At 39.5% G+C, this 19,423-nt stretch overlaps 1 protein-coding gene and 1 pseudogene across 26 annotated transcripts in view; both read left to right on the top strand.

The window, feature by feature from the left end:
* Plekha5 (pleckstrin homology domain containing A5) overlaps positions 1-19,423 on the top strand; it is a 231,805-nt gene that overhangs the window by 170,117 nt on the left and 42,265 nt on the right. For 22 of the 26 annotated variants that reach the window (XM_021259124.2, XM_087213505.1, XM_087213496.1 and 19 more), the window contains 3 exons: positions 343-426; positions 2,828-2,947; positions 3,801-3,854. In XM_021259124.2, coding sequence (XP_021114783.1) covers positions 343-426; positions 2,828-2,947; positions 3,801-3,854 — 258 coding nt within the window. The remainder of the gene's footprint in view (positions 1-342; positions 427-2,827; positions 2,948-3,800; positions 3,855-19,423) is intronic. The other 4 variants (XM_004845798.3, XM_087213499.1, XM_087213503.1 and 1 more) reach the window with 1 other exon arrangement.
* LOC147827493 (U2 spliceosomal RNA) lies at positions 13,672-13,808 on the top strand (annotated as a pseudogene).

Genomic DNA, 19,423 nt, shown 5'->3' with positions numbered 1-19,423 from the left:
AATAAGAACCAAGATGCATTATGTAAAGGTACAATTCCCAACGAGAAATGTAATTGTATTGTATACCTACAATGTACCAATAAAAGAATTTAATATAAAAAATAAAAGAATATAAAGGGGTCTTGAGATCAAAAAGTTTGAGAATCACTGAATCACACTACATACACTCTGCTTATCAGCATCTGTTTTAGTCAAACAAGAAATGCTAGTGTCTTTCAGTAGCACTAATGGCAATTTTTAATTGGTGTTTCATACTGTGAATCTAAGATTTCTCATCACTGTCACTGACAAAAAGGAAGGAAAAGGTCACATAGAGTTACATTGTGCTTTTACTTCCCCCAGCATGTCTATGTGCCTGACAGAAGGTCCGTGCCAGCCAGCCTAACTTTACAGTCTGTTAGTCCCCAGAGCCTCCAAGGAAAAACGGTGAGTGTGGAATCTCTATTTACCATATTCTGCTTGGCAAGTGTCTGACATGGCTTTTAGGTTTGAATTGTTAGAGATGTCTCTCAAAGAAAAACCGTTACTGCTTTGTGGAAGAGATTTCACATCAGAAGAATTTGGAATCATGTTACCCTGTTAGTGTCTTAGTAGGTACCTTTCCCTGAATGACTGCCTAAAAGATTTTTATTTCAAAATTTATTGTATAACTTAGCTGGGTTTCTTTGATTTATAATCACCTTATTCTTAAAACAGAAATTAGACTAATGATATTTTTGGGACAAGTCCTGCAAGCAACTATTTGTAAGTCAAACTACAGAGACACTAACGAGTTTATCTTGTGAATGTTTATATAAATTAACTACTGTAGAACCAAAATAAACTGACTTACATATTTGTACAGAGAAAGAAAGGCTGTAAAATCCTGGGTCAAAGAAAATATTTACCATTCATCGTTTTATTATAGTATTATATTTAGTTGGGATGGAATTTTAATACCAGGACACTGCTGCTCTTTAAGTCAAAAAGAAAAGATGACTTTTCTTTCATCAGGGGAACTGATTTTACTGTTGACAGTCTGAATTTCTGTGAAGATATGATTTTAGCAACATATACTTGCTCATTATTTAAAATTCTCTTCCTGCAGTAATCAAAATAAATTCATCTTGTATGTGTTTTATAAACATTGTTTTATTTCACCTTTTGCATGTTTAGATATAAGGAAATTGTTCCTGGCTTTAAGCTACTTGCAGTTTTTTTATTAAAGAAAATAAATATTGTTTTATTAAAACAAATTTTAAGCATTGTAATTTATAAGCTTGATCTTAAAGTAAGCATTCAATATCGTATGATGATGTTTTCTCTTCTACCTTGCTCCCTCTAGTGGATATTTAGGACACAGTTTATTTATCACCTACTTTTTCTGCAGTCAGACATGCATCTTTTTATTTGGCCTCAAAATTTAAATATATGGCAAACTTACTGGTACTTGTCATCCTTCTGGGAGTCTCTTTATCTTTTTGGCTCCAAGTGTAATGAACCAGAGTTTCAGGATTTCTTCCTTGGGTATTTCTATCATCCATAGCACTGGGTCTTAGTGTGTCTGAATCCCGTGTCCCACCCCATCGCCATGCAAGCCCTCAGGAGCAGGGCCTGGCAGTCATGAGACGAGGCTGCCCAGAATGAGGTCACAGGATGATATTGACTCACAGCAAAAGGGCTTTCTTTTTTCATTTATGTAGATTCTTCTTTGGGTCACACACACTAAACATCTTTTGAACGTTTCATATAAAAAATAGTTTGTTGTCTTACCTCTGTAGATAAGTTTTGTGTAAGGAATCCAATAGTGGCTGTAGTTTATTTTTACCAACACTTCCTGTCTGAAGGCAATAATTTTTAATATAACTTCTGATAACAGTGAAAAGTGGTTTATAGACTTACATAGAAAATAAAGAGCAACGGCAACTGAACAGAAGAATGTTGGATGTAAGCAGAGCAAACCAATCGCAGGAACAATTTTTGGCCTGGAATTTTGAGGAGTACATGCTGGGCTGCTCTGCAATCAGATTTCAATCACAACAAAGCTCAGAAAATCATCAAGTAATACTTTATGGGCTGTAAGACTGTCAGTGCGCATACTTTACTGCATTTCTGACAAGGAAAAATATATCAGATTGGCCTGTTAAGGAATTTCATCCACTGTTTAAAATTTTTTCCTTCTTAGGAACTATAAGAACCAATCAGGAATCAAAAAGCTCTCCACTTTTCCCAGAACGTGGAAGGGTTATGCACCCCTAGATACTCTTTTTTTTCTTACAAAATAAAATTGCTGTTTTGATCATAGAAATACTATGAAAGCATTGGTGGTAAGATTATAAAACATAACTGGGAAGTAACTGATAGGCCCCAGTACTGGGTTTTATAATGTGAAAATATTCCAGTTGTACATGAATCTTAATTCTTACTTGCCTTCTGTTCTCTAAAATAGTGGGTTGGACATGCAGGTATTGTTCTATTGCTGGAAAAATCTTAGGTATAATTTTTTAAGCATCTTGATAAAATACCTGTTATGATAATCTTAATAATTTATATGTGTGAACTTTTATAATAGTATTATCCTTTTTTATACTTAACATTTGAATAATCTTTCATGAGTTCTGAGAAAATGCCTTAATATGCTGTTGTTTTGTGTAAAGTAACACTGTTCCTTCTATTTCTCTAGATATCTATGCATTTATGTAGGACCTATCATCATAGTGCCTAGGCACTATGTTTGATGTCAACCATAAGAGGAAACTTGCCAAGAAATCTTGGTTTAATATCTGTCACTTAAGACAACAATTAATCTGTTTTCCACTGTTTGGATTCTTAAATTGTACTCCTTCAGCCAGAGGAGCTTACGCTGCTGCTAATAAAGCTGAGACGGCAGCAAGCTGAACTGAGTAGTATCCGGGAGCATACGTTAGCACAGCTCATGCAGCTCAAACTTGAGGCCCACAGCCCAAAGGTCAGCTATGAAGACTTCTGTCTGTGTCGTCTGCCATTGTCATCTCTCTTGAGCTACTCATTAATCAGTGTGATCAGCACCGCAAACCATCATTGCAGTGACAACATTGCGACCTCCTATTGACCCTTTGCGAATTCAACTTATATATTACGGGAAAATGCATTTAGGATGCATTCCTTCTAAGCCTTCCACTCGCTCCACCAACTTTTGGTCTTAAGTTAGGAAATCTATGCGGATTTCAAAAATAGTTTTAATGCTGTGACTTCAACATCTGCTGGGACCGATATTGAGAAGTCCTACAGTTTGCAATAAAGTAATACTGAAAATTCATTCATAATGCTGCCTTTTAAATGGCAGAGATTAATTTTAAGATAAATCTTTTGTTCCCTTCCGGCGCCTGCCTTGCAAGCGCAAGGTCCCGAGTCCGATCCCCGGTACAAAAAAAAAAAAGAAATCTTTTGTTCTTGATGAAAAATGAACACATACAAACATTTCTCAAAGGGTGTAATAGCCACTGGTCATATGAGAAACATCTTACTGAGAGGAGGGCTATCTCACAGAAAGCAAGTAGCGTGTAAAGCTCCTAACATTCAGTCTGCTAAAGCCAGTTGAAGAATTTTTCTTAGTGGTTCCATCTACCTGTCTACTTAATTTCTTACAAAACTAAGTATAATTTCATAACACTTTTTTTGTCATCTGTACCATTGACAAGGGAGCATGTGTGTGAAAGTTACCATGTACTGTGATATAATACATTGTAGTAAACTACTGTTTTTCTTATTTCAAAATTGACCTTTTTATGAATTCTGCATCCTGTTTTCTCTGTCCTTTTTCCTTGATTGGTGCCTACTAGAATGAAATTCTTTCACATCATCTTCAAAGGAACACCATATATTTGGATCACCAGGTGGGAGTCGTGGAATTTTCTTACTCTAATATCTAAAAAACTTACATGTGGTCCATCTTTTCAGGCTACTTAGATATTTTAGTCACTAATTAGTAGCATAACTGCTAGAAGAGGCAGAGTAAAAGACCCCGGGCAAGTGGGCTCAGGAATTCCACAGTGAACAGGGGACAGGACAGGCGTGGAGATCAGGGGGCTGTAAGTGCTGAGGGTCTTCTTTCTGTTTCCTCCTCCTTACCCCACGGAAATGCCTGCTCCTTGAGGCAGTGTCAGCATGGGCAACTTGGCCAGGAAGCAGGCACAGAGCCCTGCCTGGGCAGGGCGGGCAGTGTGTTCCCACAGGGCGAGCACAGAGTGGAGATGTCCCCTAGCTGCCTGTCCTTGCACCCTGCTTCCTGTCCCCTCATGTCAGCCGCAGTGTGGTTTATCGGAGGGTGTTCCCGCACGAAGGTGGCAGTAGCCAAGCACTGGTTTAGTGTATGCGAACACACTGGTAATATTTAATGAAATTCTTCGTTACTAAACATAATTTCTTCTCCTACATGCCTTTTTTTCATATAAGTTAAGCTAAAACTTATTCTTGAATATTTTACCAAATAAAGGTGTTACTATGGAAAATGCTATAAAACAAACACTAATCTGTTTATATTGCCTTTTTTGAAGCAAAACGGTAATTTACAGCTTTATAAATTAGTTCTATTTAAAGAGGGGTTTTGCACTAGGATAACCCTTGAAAGGTGTTAAATCAGCCAGATGTGGTCACAAAAGAGAGTAATTCCCAGCTACTCAGGAGGCTGATGCAGGAGGATCGCAAGTTCAAGGCTAGCATGGGCAACTTAATGCTACCCTATCTGCAAAAAAAGTAAAAATGGCTGGGGACATAGCTCAGAATTTCCTGGATTCAATTCCCAGTACTTAAAAAAAAAAAAAAAAAAGAGGGCCGGGGATTTAGCTCAGTGGTTTCGCTGCCTGCTGCACAAGCACAAGGACCGGAGTTCAATCCCCGGTACCAAAAAAAAAAAAAGAGGGGAGAGTAAATCATTTAAATTTTTTTTTAATTCTCTTAATTTGAAATAAAATGTTTTCATCAAGATTTTGCCCATTGGAATGCTTTAGAAGTCAGCATTTCATATATACCAGCTTCAGTCCTAGGATGGATACTATTGAAATTCAGCTATTATATAATATTTACTGTGAAAGTCTAATAAAAAGAAGTTATGTAATTAACAGAATAATTAAGAGGAATTTCAAAATTCTACAAAGCTTCTTAGATACAAGGGAAATAATCTTTAAAATTCCTTTAAAAAAAAAGAAAGGGCTACCCACTCAGGACCCCTCCTACCCTTCAGGAGCTTTCCTATCAATAAATATCTTCCTACTTTAAAAAAATAAATAAAATTCCTTGTATTTTAAGCTTGAGGTAAAAGTATTCTTCTGAAAAAAACAGTAGAATATTACAGAAATTACATTTAAAAAACCAGAATACAGATATGAATCTGAAGCTACCTAGTCCTCTGGAAATAACCCGCAAGTTTGATGTAATGTCTTACTGACCTCAGGTCAGCAATGCGACTCTAGAACCTTAGCTAACCGTGGCGGACAGGCACATGGATTGGGACCAGCGCCCTTTGCTGAGGCCTTCTCCTCGCCCTCCTTCAGGGGAGGCTGTCTGGCCCTTTCCTGCCAACCTGCTCCCTGTGGGGTTCGTGTTCCTGGCACTCCTGCAGGGGATGCTCGGCTGAACCTTTTCCTGTTGCACCGTGTTGGGCTGCAGAGTCCATGTTGCTGTTCTGTTCTCTCTGCATCAGCTGGGTTTTCCAGTAATTCACCCTTATTAGATCCTGAAGCAGCCACATTATTTCAGCTTTCAAATTTTATGATAATGAGAAAGATTACAGAATTGATTGCTTTGCATGATATTTTGCATTGAAATAAGACTGCTTCTGGGATAATTATAGATAATTAGTATTGTATATGAAAACATGGTAGCGACTGCCCAGAAACTCACCTGTGTCTAACTGTATATAACCTTAAGGTTACCTAAAGAAACTCTTTTTAAAAAATTTTATTTATTTATTTTTCAGTCCTGAGTATTGAACCCTGGGCCTTCCCACTTGACTAATTTGTGATCCTCCTGCCTCAGCCTCCCAGAGTGCTGGGATTACGGACATGAAAAAAATCTCTCTTTACATAGGTTTTTTTTTTTAATGTTTATGGCTTCTAATAATTGCAATTAACAAAAATGAAATTATTTACTTTTGAACTATAGTATATTTTATACTAAGTCATGGTTTTAAGTTATATAAAAATAATTCATGATAATTTTGACATTTAATGGAATATTTGATCAAGCTCAGACATTTCCAGCTTTTAGTCTTGTTACTGCCAAAGTTTTAATTTTAGATTACCAGGTCTGTTGTTTTTTTAGGCATTATTGGTTTCCTGGATTTATGAATTGAATCATCAGTTTTATATAACCACAAATTGGAAAGTGGATTCTAAAATCTAAAAGAGGAAAAGGCTCTGGTCACATTTTATACTATATATCATACCAAGTGAACATGCACCAATGAATTCTTACTCTTAGCAGTTACTCTCCTTGCCCCAGTAAATCAGAGTCATCTAAGAGTAAGATGCAACCTTCCCTGTACCCGTCAGATACCACAGCCAGCCAAAAACAGACTTTCATTGACTTATATTCTCTTAATCCCTATCACTGTCATGAGAAATAGAACCAAAGGGTAATCTCTGAGTTGCTTCAGACGTTAATTCACTGACAACAAGTAAAGGATGAAAATGCCGTGTCAGGAATTTTTATCATTACCTAACATGAAACATTCAATCTATGTAGCATGAGCGGTGGAGTTGGCTTCTCGATAGCAGCAGCTGTGAAGACAAGTCGTATACTGAAGCGGTTTAGAAGTAACAGCTCTACTATATGGCAGAACTTGTTTTAACACACTCAGTAAGCTAGTCAAAGGCTAGATTTATTAAGGCTAGCCCAGGTTCATTTGTCACTTTTGTGAATTTTTTTTTTTTGGTACCAGGGATCGAACTCGGGTCCTTGCACTTGCGCAGCAGGTGGCGAAACCACTGAGCTAAATCCCCGGCCCCAACTTTTGTGAACTTTAGAATAGCAGAGCCCCAAGTAGACCCTGTGACTATCCAGTAAGCCTACTTGTGTGTTTTATGTACCTTCATTCAGGTTCTGTGTATGAAATAAATTCATACCTAATATATCAGTAACTTGTTTTCTCTCGTTTCTCTGAGTTGTCACTAAATATCAGAAAATTGTGGTTATGGATAATTAAAGCTTGCCAATTCATCCTAAAATATATGCTGAATGGATTTAATGTTTACTAGCTTTTCCATGCTTATTCCTCTGCCTAACAAAATATGTACGTGCCAGGAAGTTGCAGGTTTTCAGATGTCTCCTGCCCTGAAGAGTGAAGGGTCCTGTTGCTGTCCTTTGAAAGTACCATCTTGCTGGTGTTCATTTTATGAGGGAAATTTTGAAAAAATCTTGAAAATCTTTCTTCTCAGAACAGGGCAAGTTGAGTGTCAGTTTAGAACTCTGGCCCTGGTGAACGAGCATTTTAGGGTTAGGAATTGTGAAAGGTTCCAGAAAGCCAAATGTAAGGCATTTGTTGGAAACTGGAATAACAGGTTTCCATAGGCACTTACTGTAGCCAGACCATCTGATGATATTCAGTTGTAAAACACAGAAAGGACGTAAAATTATTTTGGCTCCTGTACCTTCTTGGTTAAGCGTTTTTAATAGCACCCCTGGTGGTTAGAGTCCCAAACCAGGCCATAAAAGGCTCTGTTTGAAGACCAAAGCTATATCATTCAGCCTAGCCACATTGAGGAAAACCTCTCTTGCAAAAAAAAAAAAAAATGTTCAGAGTACCAATCCTGGTTAAGAACTTGTGTATTTTCTTCAGCAGGAACTTCAGGTTTCTCGATCCAGGCATTTGTTAAGGTTTCCTCCAGTTCCTAACTATTAGCTTCTATAACCTGGACCTCCTTAGGAAAGATTGGGTTAAGCAAAAGAATGAAATTGGCGTTTTAGACACTAGATTGGGTGCTACAGAGAAGAGCTAGACAGTTCTTCATGGGTAAAGAGCTAGAGCTTTTTTGATTAGTCATGAGAGGAGTATAATTGAAATGAAGAAGTTATGCCAGGCATGGTGGTGCACACATGTAATCCCAGCACTCAGGAGGCTGAGGCAAGAGGAGTGCCGTGAGTTCAAAGCCAACCTGAACTACATAACAACACCATGTCTCCAAAAAAAAAAAAAAAAGAAGTTAGAACATCTTCCTGTCCCTGTAACTGCTTTTGTCCTCCCTGTGTTCTTCCTTCCATTTGTATGCTTCTTTCATCTTTCTTTTCCTTCTCACTTTCCCTGTTAGTGGTTGGAGAGCAGTTTTGAGGGAATTTAGATGATATCCTTTTTCTTTTTCCCTAAAAGCTTCACCAGCTTTCCAGGGAGGCAATGATAGCAGAAGGCACAGTGAGTGCTAGGAACTGTGACTGCCGAATAGGGAGAGAAGCAGAGGAAGGTCCAGACTCTGAGCAGTGCTTGCTTCTCCAGCCATTGGTAACCGTGCTGCCCCCTAGTGGGTAGACCACACACACCGACCGGCTCCCCCAAATTAGGAGATACAGTACTGTACTGCTTCGGTAACCAGCCTTTGACACCAGAGGGCTACCTGCTAGCTGTCATGGAAACACAGAACGTTTCCCTGGCAGAGCAGTTTGCAGTAGTACAATTAAAACAACTCAGCTCAGACATACCTATGTGATCTTTGTTGAATAAAACTACGGTTTTTATAAGAGTCAGTAGCTAAATCCTTTTGTCATATTTTAGCAGTCCATTTTTTAAACAGGCTATTCTAATGGTTTTGGAGAGAGTAAGAAAATCGTTTTTACTTAATACTAATTCCTAAAACATCTTGAATAAGCTAAAATTTCTAATTTGCAGATATTTTGTAGTAATATTTAAGTGCAAACAGTAATATTGTTTGAACTGTATACCAGAAGTCCTGATGACTCTTGAATGAAGTCGGCTATTCTGTCCTGGGTCACTGGGAACTTTCCTCATCAGTATGCTTTCTGTATCTTTTCAAGAAACAATGGTGGAAAAAATCTATACAGACAGGCACTCTGACCACTTTTAAACGTAATCATGCCAAGGAAAATGCAAAAAAGGAACTATTAACTGGTCAGATGTAATTGGTACTGAAACTATTCAAGTTTTGTTCTTTTTGTTCCTGAAAGACAGCTTCCCTGTGAGGAAAGCAGTGCTGACTGGATGAGTGAAAAGTTTCTTGATGGCACTCATTGTTCCTATCAGTTCGGCGACTTCATTCTTTTGAGCTCTTAAACAAGATCCGTTTTTTCTAGTATTTCAAGGAGTCCTGGAGCTTCTCTTTCTAGCCCTGATTGAGAACCAGAAGAGGTCATGTTTCTGAGGGATACAGAATAGACATTTGGGAAAAACAAACCAAGGATACTAAAAAATTGAAAGTGTCATTTAACACTACCCCAAACTGGTTCCCTGGTGCAGGCTATATATATTTTCTCATGCCTGACTATTAAGAATGATCTCATACCTTTGTCCCTCACACCTACTCCTCCATTTTATCTTTTTCTTTTTCCTTTCCTCGCCATATTTGAACACAGAGGCAAAGTTTGGGGCACAGGAATGAGACCCAGTAAATTCTTTAACAGGATAGGACATCATTAAGAAGACTAACATTTAAAAAAAAAAAAAAAAGACTAATGGACAGACTAGATTCCAGTTTAGAGTGTAGAATGTAATGTGTAATAGTATTCTGATTTTATATTACGTTCTCCTATTTCTCGCCAAAAGTTAATCTGTCCCTTTTGCTAATTACTTTCAACCACCACAACTGGAACCAGGGAAATTGCCTGTTCTTTGCTATTCTCTCAAGTGAGAATTCTTCTGCTTCTCTTATGTTCTTGGGGTTTTGTTTTGTTTCTTGTTTGTTTGTTTGTTTGTTTTTCCGGTACCAGGGATTGAACTCAGGATCTTGAGCTTGTGAGGCAGGTGTGGTGCCACTGAGCTAAGTCCTGGCCCTTCCTCTTTTAACTGGCTATCTCTGGGTTGCTGTTCATCTCTTCCCCCCCCCCCGGGTTTCTCCCGCCTAACAGGTCCTGTGGCGTGTGTTCTTGTGGCCTGTCTGCGGGATGCTGACTGGGCTGTGGAGCCGAGGGAGGAGAGAGTGAGCAGGGGCAGCTGCCACAGACGGCCAGGGTTTCATCACATTGAGGCTGCTTGGCAGATGAAGAGAAACCCCGCAGGTACCCAGGGGACCCGCAGGCGAAAGTCCCTATATCATATCGCTCCCATCCTCCAGTGGTTAGGGCTGTCCGAGAGGCCTGTCTCCGCCTCTACTTTATTGATGCTCATGTGGTTATGACCTCACCTGCCGGTTCCATACACAGTGTCTGTCGCTGTCTGGACAGTAGCTGAAACAGTAGATAAGCAAGTGGATGTGGCCAGGGAACCAAAGCACCGCTCTGCAGTTGCAGTTATGCATTTGTGGTTACATTTGGAGATTTTCATTTGGAAGTTCACCTCCAGCACATCCCCAGCATGTCCAATTGCGTATCATCTTTACCCCTCAGTTCCTGACCAAAAGACCAAAAGGCATGAGTGTTCAGTGTGTTAGTCACTGTTAGCCACATTTGTTTCAAAGAAAAAGTTAAAAGTCCACTAGAACTATAGTGAAATGCATTTTGAAAACAGTTGGACCAAAAAGCTGGGTATAGCTCCCAGCAGGATCCTCATGTCTAGTTAAGGGCCAGCCCGAGAAACAGAACCTGGGCGGGGTGTACTGAAAATGGGAAAGATTGTGAGATTCTCCAGAACTATTTGAACAGGCACCTGAGCTGATGACACATTTCCATCATGTTCCATCAGGAGAGGAAATGCCCCCAGAGCAGTGTAATCACCAGATCTGGGCAGCTCTGCTCCTGTGAATCTTTGCGTACACATAGCAGTGTCTCTGGTCTTGTGACCACCTAGGAGTCCTTCCCCGATAATGGAAATTTAAACTGAGGCATTCAGCAAGAATTTACATGGTAAAGCTTTTATTTGTTCCTACCAACTTGAACCACCAGCAGCACCGTCCCACCGGGCAGCATGAACATGTTAATTGAGCAAAATTAAGAGTGCAGCTCTAAGAAAGGAAAGCAAGAAAAGATAAAAAGATGGCTTCAGTTTGAGGAACTGCAGGGTGCAGGTCTACAGAGGCGGCTCAGACCAGTGCTTTCACGGAGAGCGTGGTGCATGGGGCCCAAGGTGGGCTGGGCTCTGGGCAGTTCGTCCTGTGACACACTTGTGTCTTGGGCAGCCTGGGTCATGTGAATCTCTGCCTGAATCCTCCGTGAATGTCCCTGTAACTCTCTTATCTTGGTATCCTCAGTTCTGATGATGAGATAGGCTGGGTAAAATACCTTGTTTTGTCAGCTTTTAGACAGACACTCCCTGAGTGACTAATTGTGCATATGCAAAGTTGGGGAGGATTTGGCCCAGAGTTCCACAAAATGAAGGTCAGGCTTTGTTCCACTTTTAGTTACCTACTGGACCAACTGAAGAGTCCAAGGTCTTACACACACACACACATAAACGTACTTTCTTTTTTTGGTTTTTTGAGGCAGGGTCTCCCTTTGTAGTTCAAGCTGGCCCTGAACTCACTAGCCCAGGCTGGCCCTGAATTTGGGATGATCCTCCTGCCTCAGTCTACGAGTGCTGGGATTACAGGCGTGTGCCACCTCACCTGGCTCAAAATAGACATACGCTTAGTGAGTCTGTTCCCTTTCCCTACAGTGTTCTCTGGCTGTGTCCATCTCACATCTAGACTTTGTTGTGTATCTTTCACATTTTATTGCCCCTAATCTTCTTCAGCCTAGTTTCCTAGCCTCAGTTTCCACATTTATAGTGATACCAACCACTTTGGGTTGTTGAGGATTAATTAAGGTAATATCTACAAACCTCTTAAAGAACAGGGAACTATGAAGCCTTCAATAAATGGGAACTCTTAAGTGCTCCAAATGAAGTGTGTGCTCTTGCCAGTGTAATCTTCCTAAAGATCCTGAACATTGCCTTTCCGTGAACTCAAGAGTCCCACAAAATCCCTGTTCCATTTTTTTTTTTTTTGTACTGGGGATCAAATTCGGGACCTTGTGCTTGCAAGGTAGGTGCTGGATCCACTGAGCTAAATCCCTGGCCCTAAAATCCCTGTTATTTACAAAATAAAGTGTCTTTTTGCCACTAACACCTCAAATATCAGCCCCAACTGGTAAAATACTTCCTTTCCCCTAAGCCAAGTTTAATCCAGCCGGTGACTACTATTCCCCCATTGCTTGAAACGCTCTCCTCGCCTGGCAGTCCCCAGTTCGTGAGTCACTGTGTAGCTCACAAGGCTGCTCCCTGAGCACCCACCTGTGCATCCTGGCCAGCTCGCTTTCCCTTCATCTAGTCAGATGAAATGACTTGTCCCAGATCCCAAAGCCAGGATAAAAACTTCATATTTATTAATGAATTTGTTCTTTTTTTTTTTTTTTTTTTTTTTGGTACTGGGGATCAAACTTGGGACCTTGCACTTGCGAGGCAGGTGATGGAACCACTGAGCGAAATCCCTGGCCCCCTCTTTCTTTCTTTTTTTTAAAAGTCCATTTTGACTTTCTTCAAAATTGCTGGTAGTTATTCTGTCCTTTGAATTTCGGGCTGCTGTTCTTTGTTAGCTGAGGAATATTGGCTCCTGGCTATGACTAAAAAGATATGAAAATAAAAACAAAATTTTCTCACTCCTCCTAAAGTGTGTAATATTTATATCAGTCTACTTTATATTTACAAAAACAAATATTTTTGTAGCTCAATTACAATACATTTTGCTTCTGTCAATTTTTTTTTTCAGAAACTTTTATTCTACAAAGATTTATGGAGTTTGGTACAAGGTAGGATGTTCGTGCTTACAAAGTACAATTCTTAAAATGATTTTCAAAGCCCAGGAGGGAAATAGGATTGTGCCAATAATGCCAAAAACATTTACAGGATTGACCTAAGGTGCCCTTATGTAGTTAAAGTATAAGCCAATAAATCTTTGGCTTAATGGTAGGAATTTTGCTACTTGCTGCCATTTCTTACTCTGTAAGAACACATTTGCCATTTATAAAATCCACATCTTTGTATCTACAAAGTTTTTTTTTTTTTGGTAGCAGGGATCGAACTCAGGACCCTCCACTTTCAGGGCAGGCATCGGAACCACTGAGCTAAATCCCCAGCCTCTGCAAAGTAATTTTGATTTGAAGCCCAAATAAACTTTAGATTTACCCCAGGCAAAAACAAATGCATTTTGAATAATAAATGTGTAAGATTTTCACTTTGAGAATTTTTGTTCCTTAAGAATAGTAGATTGTAGTCTTATCATTAAAATACTAAAAATATGACCATTTCAAACATTATGTCCACATTAAAGCAATTTTTAAAATATAAGTCTTGAGTTCGCTTAATATTTCCTCCTACCTGTGGCTGCTGTAAACCTGGTAGTAGCATCAGGTAATACATTACCTGAAGTTAAAGGAACAAGGGCCATTGCACAAGGAAAACAGATTAAACCACTGAAGTAGAAATCAGATCTGTAAAAGGCATACAGTAGCCCAGACCTTCAAAGTTTCCTTCAGAATATATCACAGCTATGTAATTTATCTTCCTGAAAAAATAAAATATTATATAGTCTCTATCTTTTAAAGCATCATTGATTCTTCTGAATGTAGAAGAGCAGTAAAATCGCTTCTCGGCCTTTTGGCTAAGATCAAGTGTAGAAGAGCAGTAATATTTTTCAAATGTTTTACTTACAAGGAAAACACAGAGCATGGACAATTTATTCAGATTACTTTAAAATTTCCAAAATAATCTTAGTATTGTGACTGTCCCTTCATTTATAAAGAGGCTTATTTACCTTCTTCTATTACAGAAGTCACTTCAGATTTCTCCCTTCAGTCTCAGGTTCTTGGACTTGCAGATATACCTGGAGAGGGGCTCTGACATTGTTGCATAAATGACCCATTTCTAAAGCCCCACATTCCCCAAGCCTCACCCTGGGCATGGCAAATTCTTTAGCTCTTTAGTTTTGTCACACATCTGAAAAATGTATTGATCTGAACACAGGAGAACATTCTTGAGAAATGGAGTCTTCGGTGATGGGGGTGTATTTTCTTTTTCCTATTGCTAAGACAGATTCCCAACTTTTAAAAAATCTTTTCCTAAGATGTCATTAAGGGAAAGTCTCTTCCATTAAAAAAAAAAAAAAAAAAAAGGACAGCACAGAAATGATCTTCTCATTAGTTTTCAGTAAAGGACAAAAGCTCGGTGGGGACACAGAGACCTACCCGAGGCCACTCTGTCTTCCTGGAGGATAGGAGGAAGCTGTTAGCACAGAACTCCAACTCTGGAAAACTCAGGTACAAGACAGAACTTGAGCAGATGTTTCCCCTTCTGTGAATAAGGCCCAGATTGGGGGAAGAGCAAGCTTGTTTCACTGGTAAAATCTCTAGGCTTGGTAGCTACTCTAGCCACCTGTGGCTATTTGCATTATGGTCCTGTAAAAGTAAAAATTTGTTTCCCAGTCACAGCGGCCCTATTTCAAGTACTGAATAAACCCTGGCTACACTATTAGAGAGCACAGATACCAAACCTACTGTCTGCCGGGAGGCTCTGTTGGGTAATGCTGTTCTGCATTGTTTGCTATATAAACTGTAAAGAGCAGTGAGGACGCTAGGGAGCAGCTCAGCATAGAGTGCTTGACTGGCAGGCACGGGCCCTGGATTCAGAGTGGAGCAACTTGGGACTGTTGTGCTGAGCAGAATAAGTTAAATATTGTGTGGTTTCTTTATAAGAGAAACCCAAGGTATAATGGAAAGAGCAAAATGAAAGATAGATGACAAGAAACAGGTCGCCCTTTTGCAGATGGGAGGGGGATTTGGGGATGGAAAAGAAGGGAGAAGGAAAAGGAAGGGGAAGAAAAAAAATCAAGATGGGATCTGTGTATGTACCAACTCCCCTACTCCCCATGACTGTGTTCATTATGTATCGAAAACATGTACTAATAAAAATCCTTAAAGCCCTGGATTCAGTCCCCAGCATCACCAAAAAAATAAACTAATGAGCAATGAAACCACTAATTACTACTTTGCTTAAAGGGGATTGGGAGAATTAATCTTTGCCAAGGATAAATTATATGAATGGACATCTTTTTGGCTATGTTTCCTCACTGCTAATCTTTCTTCTCTCCCCCCCCCCCCCGTTACTGAAGAGCATTTATCCCATAAGTCAAAGTAACCTGTCTCCTACATTCTGAGCTGCCCTCCTTTCTGAGGAGATGGAAACTGAAACAGGCATTGAAATGTTGCTAGGCTAGACAACTGGCAAATGAAAATGAGATTCCTAACATCCCAGATCCTCCCATGATTCTGCTGAATCAACCAATATCATTAGTAAAAAGATTTCACTAGATTATTTTCAAATGAGGTTAAATCTTCTAATGTTTCTTATGCAAAGATAAGGATATTTGATCTAGATGCAACACTTGGGTATTTAGTTTGAAATACTTCATCTTCAACAGTTGTGCCTTTATCTTAATTGACTTCTAGCACCAGTCCCTGTGGACCTTAATAGAGGTTACTCGGATTAGTGCCAAGGGAGGACACATGCTTCTCACCCCTGACTTCTGGGGACCAACTCTGCATCTTCAGAAAGGCAAAGGAATTGAACTTTCTCAAGTCATTCTTTCCCCCAGTCCCTACCCAGAATTGCTGGAGTCCAAGCCAGGCATGATGACTCATGCCTATATTCTCAGCTCTTAGGGAGGCAGAGGCAGGAGGACAGAACCCAGCCTGGGCTATTAGCAACTTAGTAAGACCCTGTCTCAAAATAACAAAATGTTTAAAGGAGGCTAGGAGTGTAACTCAGTGCAGAGGCTCTGGGTTCAGTCCCCAGCACCAAATTGCTGAGGTGTGGCCCTGAATATCTTTTAATTCTCCATGACTAGTTCTACCTCCCTGTCAGGTGTGAGAGCTACCAGAACACGTAACCCTAAGGAATTCCACAGGAAGAAGAGAAGTCTAGTTTCTGTAGCAGGAGCATGTATTAGCCGCTTGCCTTTTCCTATACGCAGCACTGAAGCAACCTAGAAGAAGCAGCTGGGAGGCCTGGCATGCGTTGGCACCCACACTTGACCATTGGAATGTTCTCTGCAAGCTCCTAACAAGAGCACAGTTATAGGCTGGGGATTTAGCTCAGTGGCTCTGCTGCCTGCCACGCAAGCACAAGGTCCAAGTTCAATCCCCAGTACCAAAAAAAAAATACAGTTATATATAATCACAGTGAATAAACGTTTTTTGATGATGGAGTTGTTTTTTTTTTCTTTTTTCTGGTACTGGGGATCAAACTCAGGTCCTTGTGCTTTCGAGGCAGGCAGCGGAACTACTGAGCTAAATCCCTGGCCCTGATGATGGAGTTTTAAAATCAAGATACTCACATGAGCTCGTTTAACCTCAGAACTGAGAAGGAAGCTAGGATTAAGGGTCAGATTTTTTAGATTTTTTTTTTTTTTTAAACACTTGGACTTAGAAATTTCAAGTAATTTGGTTTTTAGTGGTTTTACTTTTTGTCGTTGTTGTTTTTGGTACTAGGTATCAAACTCAGTACCTTGTGCTCATGAGGCAGGCATGGTGCCACTGAGCTAAATCCCCCAGCCCACAAGTAATGTTTTTTTGTACCGGAGATCGAACTCAGGACCTTGCACTTGTGAGGCGGCCGGTGGAACCACTAAGCTAAATCCCTGGCAGTACGTTTTGTTATTAGCAAATACATTGATGTTAGCTAAATATTCTTTCAAAGTATTCCACATTTATTTTTTATTTATTGCTGAAGTTAATTAGGAAAATTGTGTAATGCCTGAATCATATGGTCTCATATTTATTATGAAATAATGAGCCTTTTATAATAACTTTATAATTTAGCAATTAACTGAAACCCAAACATATATTATCTGCTATGTTAAGGATTTAAGCAGGAAGCAAATCACTGAACTCATTTTCAAGTAAATTATTAAACATAGTTCATGTACTAATTAGTTTTTGTCTTACTCTGATTCCTTAAAATATCTAGACTGTTAACACCACTATTATAATGATTTCTATGATTTTTGTCTTTAAACCAGAAAAGAATTATTGGATCTTCCTTTTGAGAAAGAAAAAATTCCAAGTTATTCATGGAGCACTGTATCTTTTTTTTTTTTTAGGTCATTCGTTAATTCAAAAACTGATAAAGTTCATAGAGCAAAGGCCAGATAGAATGTGCTAAGGAGCAAGTTACTTTCTACATAATTAAAATGCTTCTAGAATGTTTCAGAGGTGATTAAGTAAAAAGAACCACTAGTCTTTCTAGGATACATTTTGGAAATGGAGCAGACCTAGTATTTCTAAGTAAAGCTGGCAAGAGTGAAGGTTCCAGTCAGATAGTTACAAGTATTTAACGGGTACCAGAATCCGTGCTGTGGGCCTTGTTAATGTGTGTGGTTGGCTGTCTGTTGGCTGCCAGGCACATGGATCTAAGATCTTTGCTGCCCTGATCCTTCTTGCACCCACTCCCTGGTCGTCCTGAGGTCCTGCGACATTGGTGAGGACCCTGAGGGAATTCTGAGATGACTCCCCTGGTTTCACCTTTCCATAGAGAGCTTTAGCTCCTCTCCAGTGTAGGGAAAATGGGTTCCCAAGGAGACTGGGAGCTGAAGAACATGCACTGTTAGCAGATCACAGTCACCAAACTTTAAGAGGCCCTAAGACCATCCAAAGGAATCTTAAGATCCATATTGATGATTTAATGATTAATGTCTAATCGGAGGTTCCCAAGTTGCACATTGGAATTTTCTGGGAATCAGAATGTCTGTAGTCTTAGGTCTCCCCAAGTGATTAGAGGGTGAGTTGAGTACCACTGATCTAAATAAACTTGAACTTTATTTTGGGAGCAACCTATAATAAGAAAGGAAAGAGCTATTACAAGAAAGTCATTTGTATTTACAAATGCATTGGTAAGTATACTTTTTAAAGAAAGTATACTTTTTTTTAATAAGCTAACATTTCTTCTGTTAAATGCTGATGTAGACACAGAACAAAGGTAGTAAGAACACAGTGTAGATCAGACCCCTAGAAATAGAAGCTTGCTGGAATAGAGGGCTGCAGTCGATGTCTTCTGCCTGAACTCAGCCTTGAACGTGATATGAAAACGTGAATCCTTAATGAAATTTCATAGTGTCTCTGTGTCACCAGGGGGCATTTGCCAGAGAATATGACTACTGTTAATTTAGTTTGCTGCTTGTTTGTTTTTGGTTTGGGGTTTCATTTTTGTTGTCACTGGTTGGTTGGTTGGTTGGCTGGCTGGTTTTTTGAGACATGGTCTCACTGTGTAGTCCAGGCTGGCATCAAACTTGAGGCAATCCTCCTGCCTCAGCTTCCCAAGGGATGGGATTATAGGTATGTGCTACACACCTGTACATTGCAGCTTGGATTACAGCTTGGATTTTGTTTTTTTTGAAACAAGGTTTCACTGTGTATTCCAGGCTGGCCTGCACTCACAGGGATCCCCAGCCTCCGCCTCTCGAGTGCTGGAATTATAATTGTGCACCATCGCCCCCAGCTTCATGTGTATGTTTTTATCCTTGACTCTTCTTTTTTTTTTTTTTATCCTTGACTCTTTAATAACTTTTTATTAGAAAAGCTATATCATTCAATATAGAAAATTTAAGAAATGTAGAGATGTATATAGAAAAAAGTACAAATCTTTTTTTTTTTTTTTTTTTTGGTACGGGGGATCGAACTCGGATCCTCCCGCTTGCAAGACAGGCGGCAGAACCACTGAGCTAAATCCCCGGCCCCGAAAAATACAAATCTTTTATAGTGCCACAATTCAAAATAACTATTACTAACAGTTTTCATTTCTTTTTTGCACTAATTTATTGTCAGCCTCAAGATGCCTTCTGATTTTAATATTAGAAAATTAACATGTATATGTTTGAATTTTTCATAATGAAAAATAACCAATTTCAGCAGAGTTCTTTGAGACATTCTGCAATTTTTACAGTGTAAATGTTACTTTTACTTTTCATTTTTCTGTACTTCAGTTTCTTACAGAGAAGTCTTAGTGACTAATTAGTCTCAGTGACTAATGTGTAACGATTTTTGGTATGTAAGTTAAACGGGCATTTTGAAATCACACGTATGAAGTTCTTGTATGTACAGCATATTTAACCCCCTTAAAGTACTTGTGTGAGCCATGGTAGCAACCTGTGCTGATGGACTGGCTGGCTCTGTTTACTCTGTCCCCAAGGCATGGCCAGCAGTTTCAGTTTAACCTTGATCCCTTCCATTTGGATAACACCAGGTTTCCATTATGGGGGTTTTTTTGGCCCCCAACCCTGGTACCAAGGATGGAACTCAGGACCTTGCACATGTGAGGCAGGCATGGTGCCACTGAGCTAAA

This window comes from Heterocephalus glaber, unplaced genomic scaffold, assembly GCF_053883595.1.
Source record: "Heterocephalus glaber isolate CG9 unplaced genomic scaffold, H.glaber_assembly_v1.0 deba00001444, whole genome shotgun sequence".
Taxonomy (NCBI): Eukaryota; Metazoa; Chordata; class Mammalia; order Rodentia; family Bathyergidae; genus Heterocephalus; species Heterocephalus glaber.
Note: the sequence above shows the minus strand (reverse complement) of the source record. Positions and strands in the feature narration are given on the sequence as shown.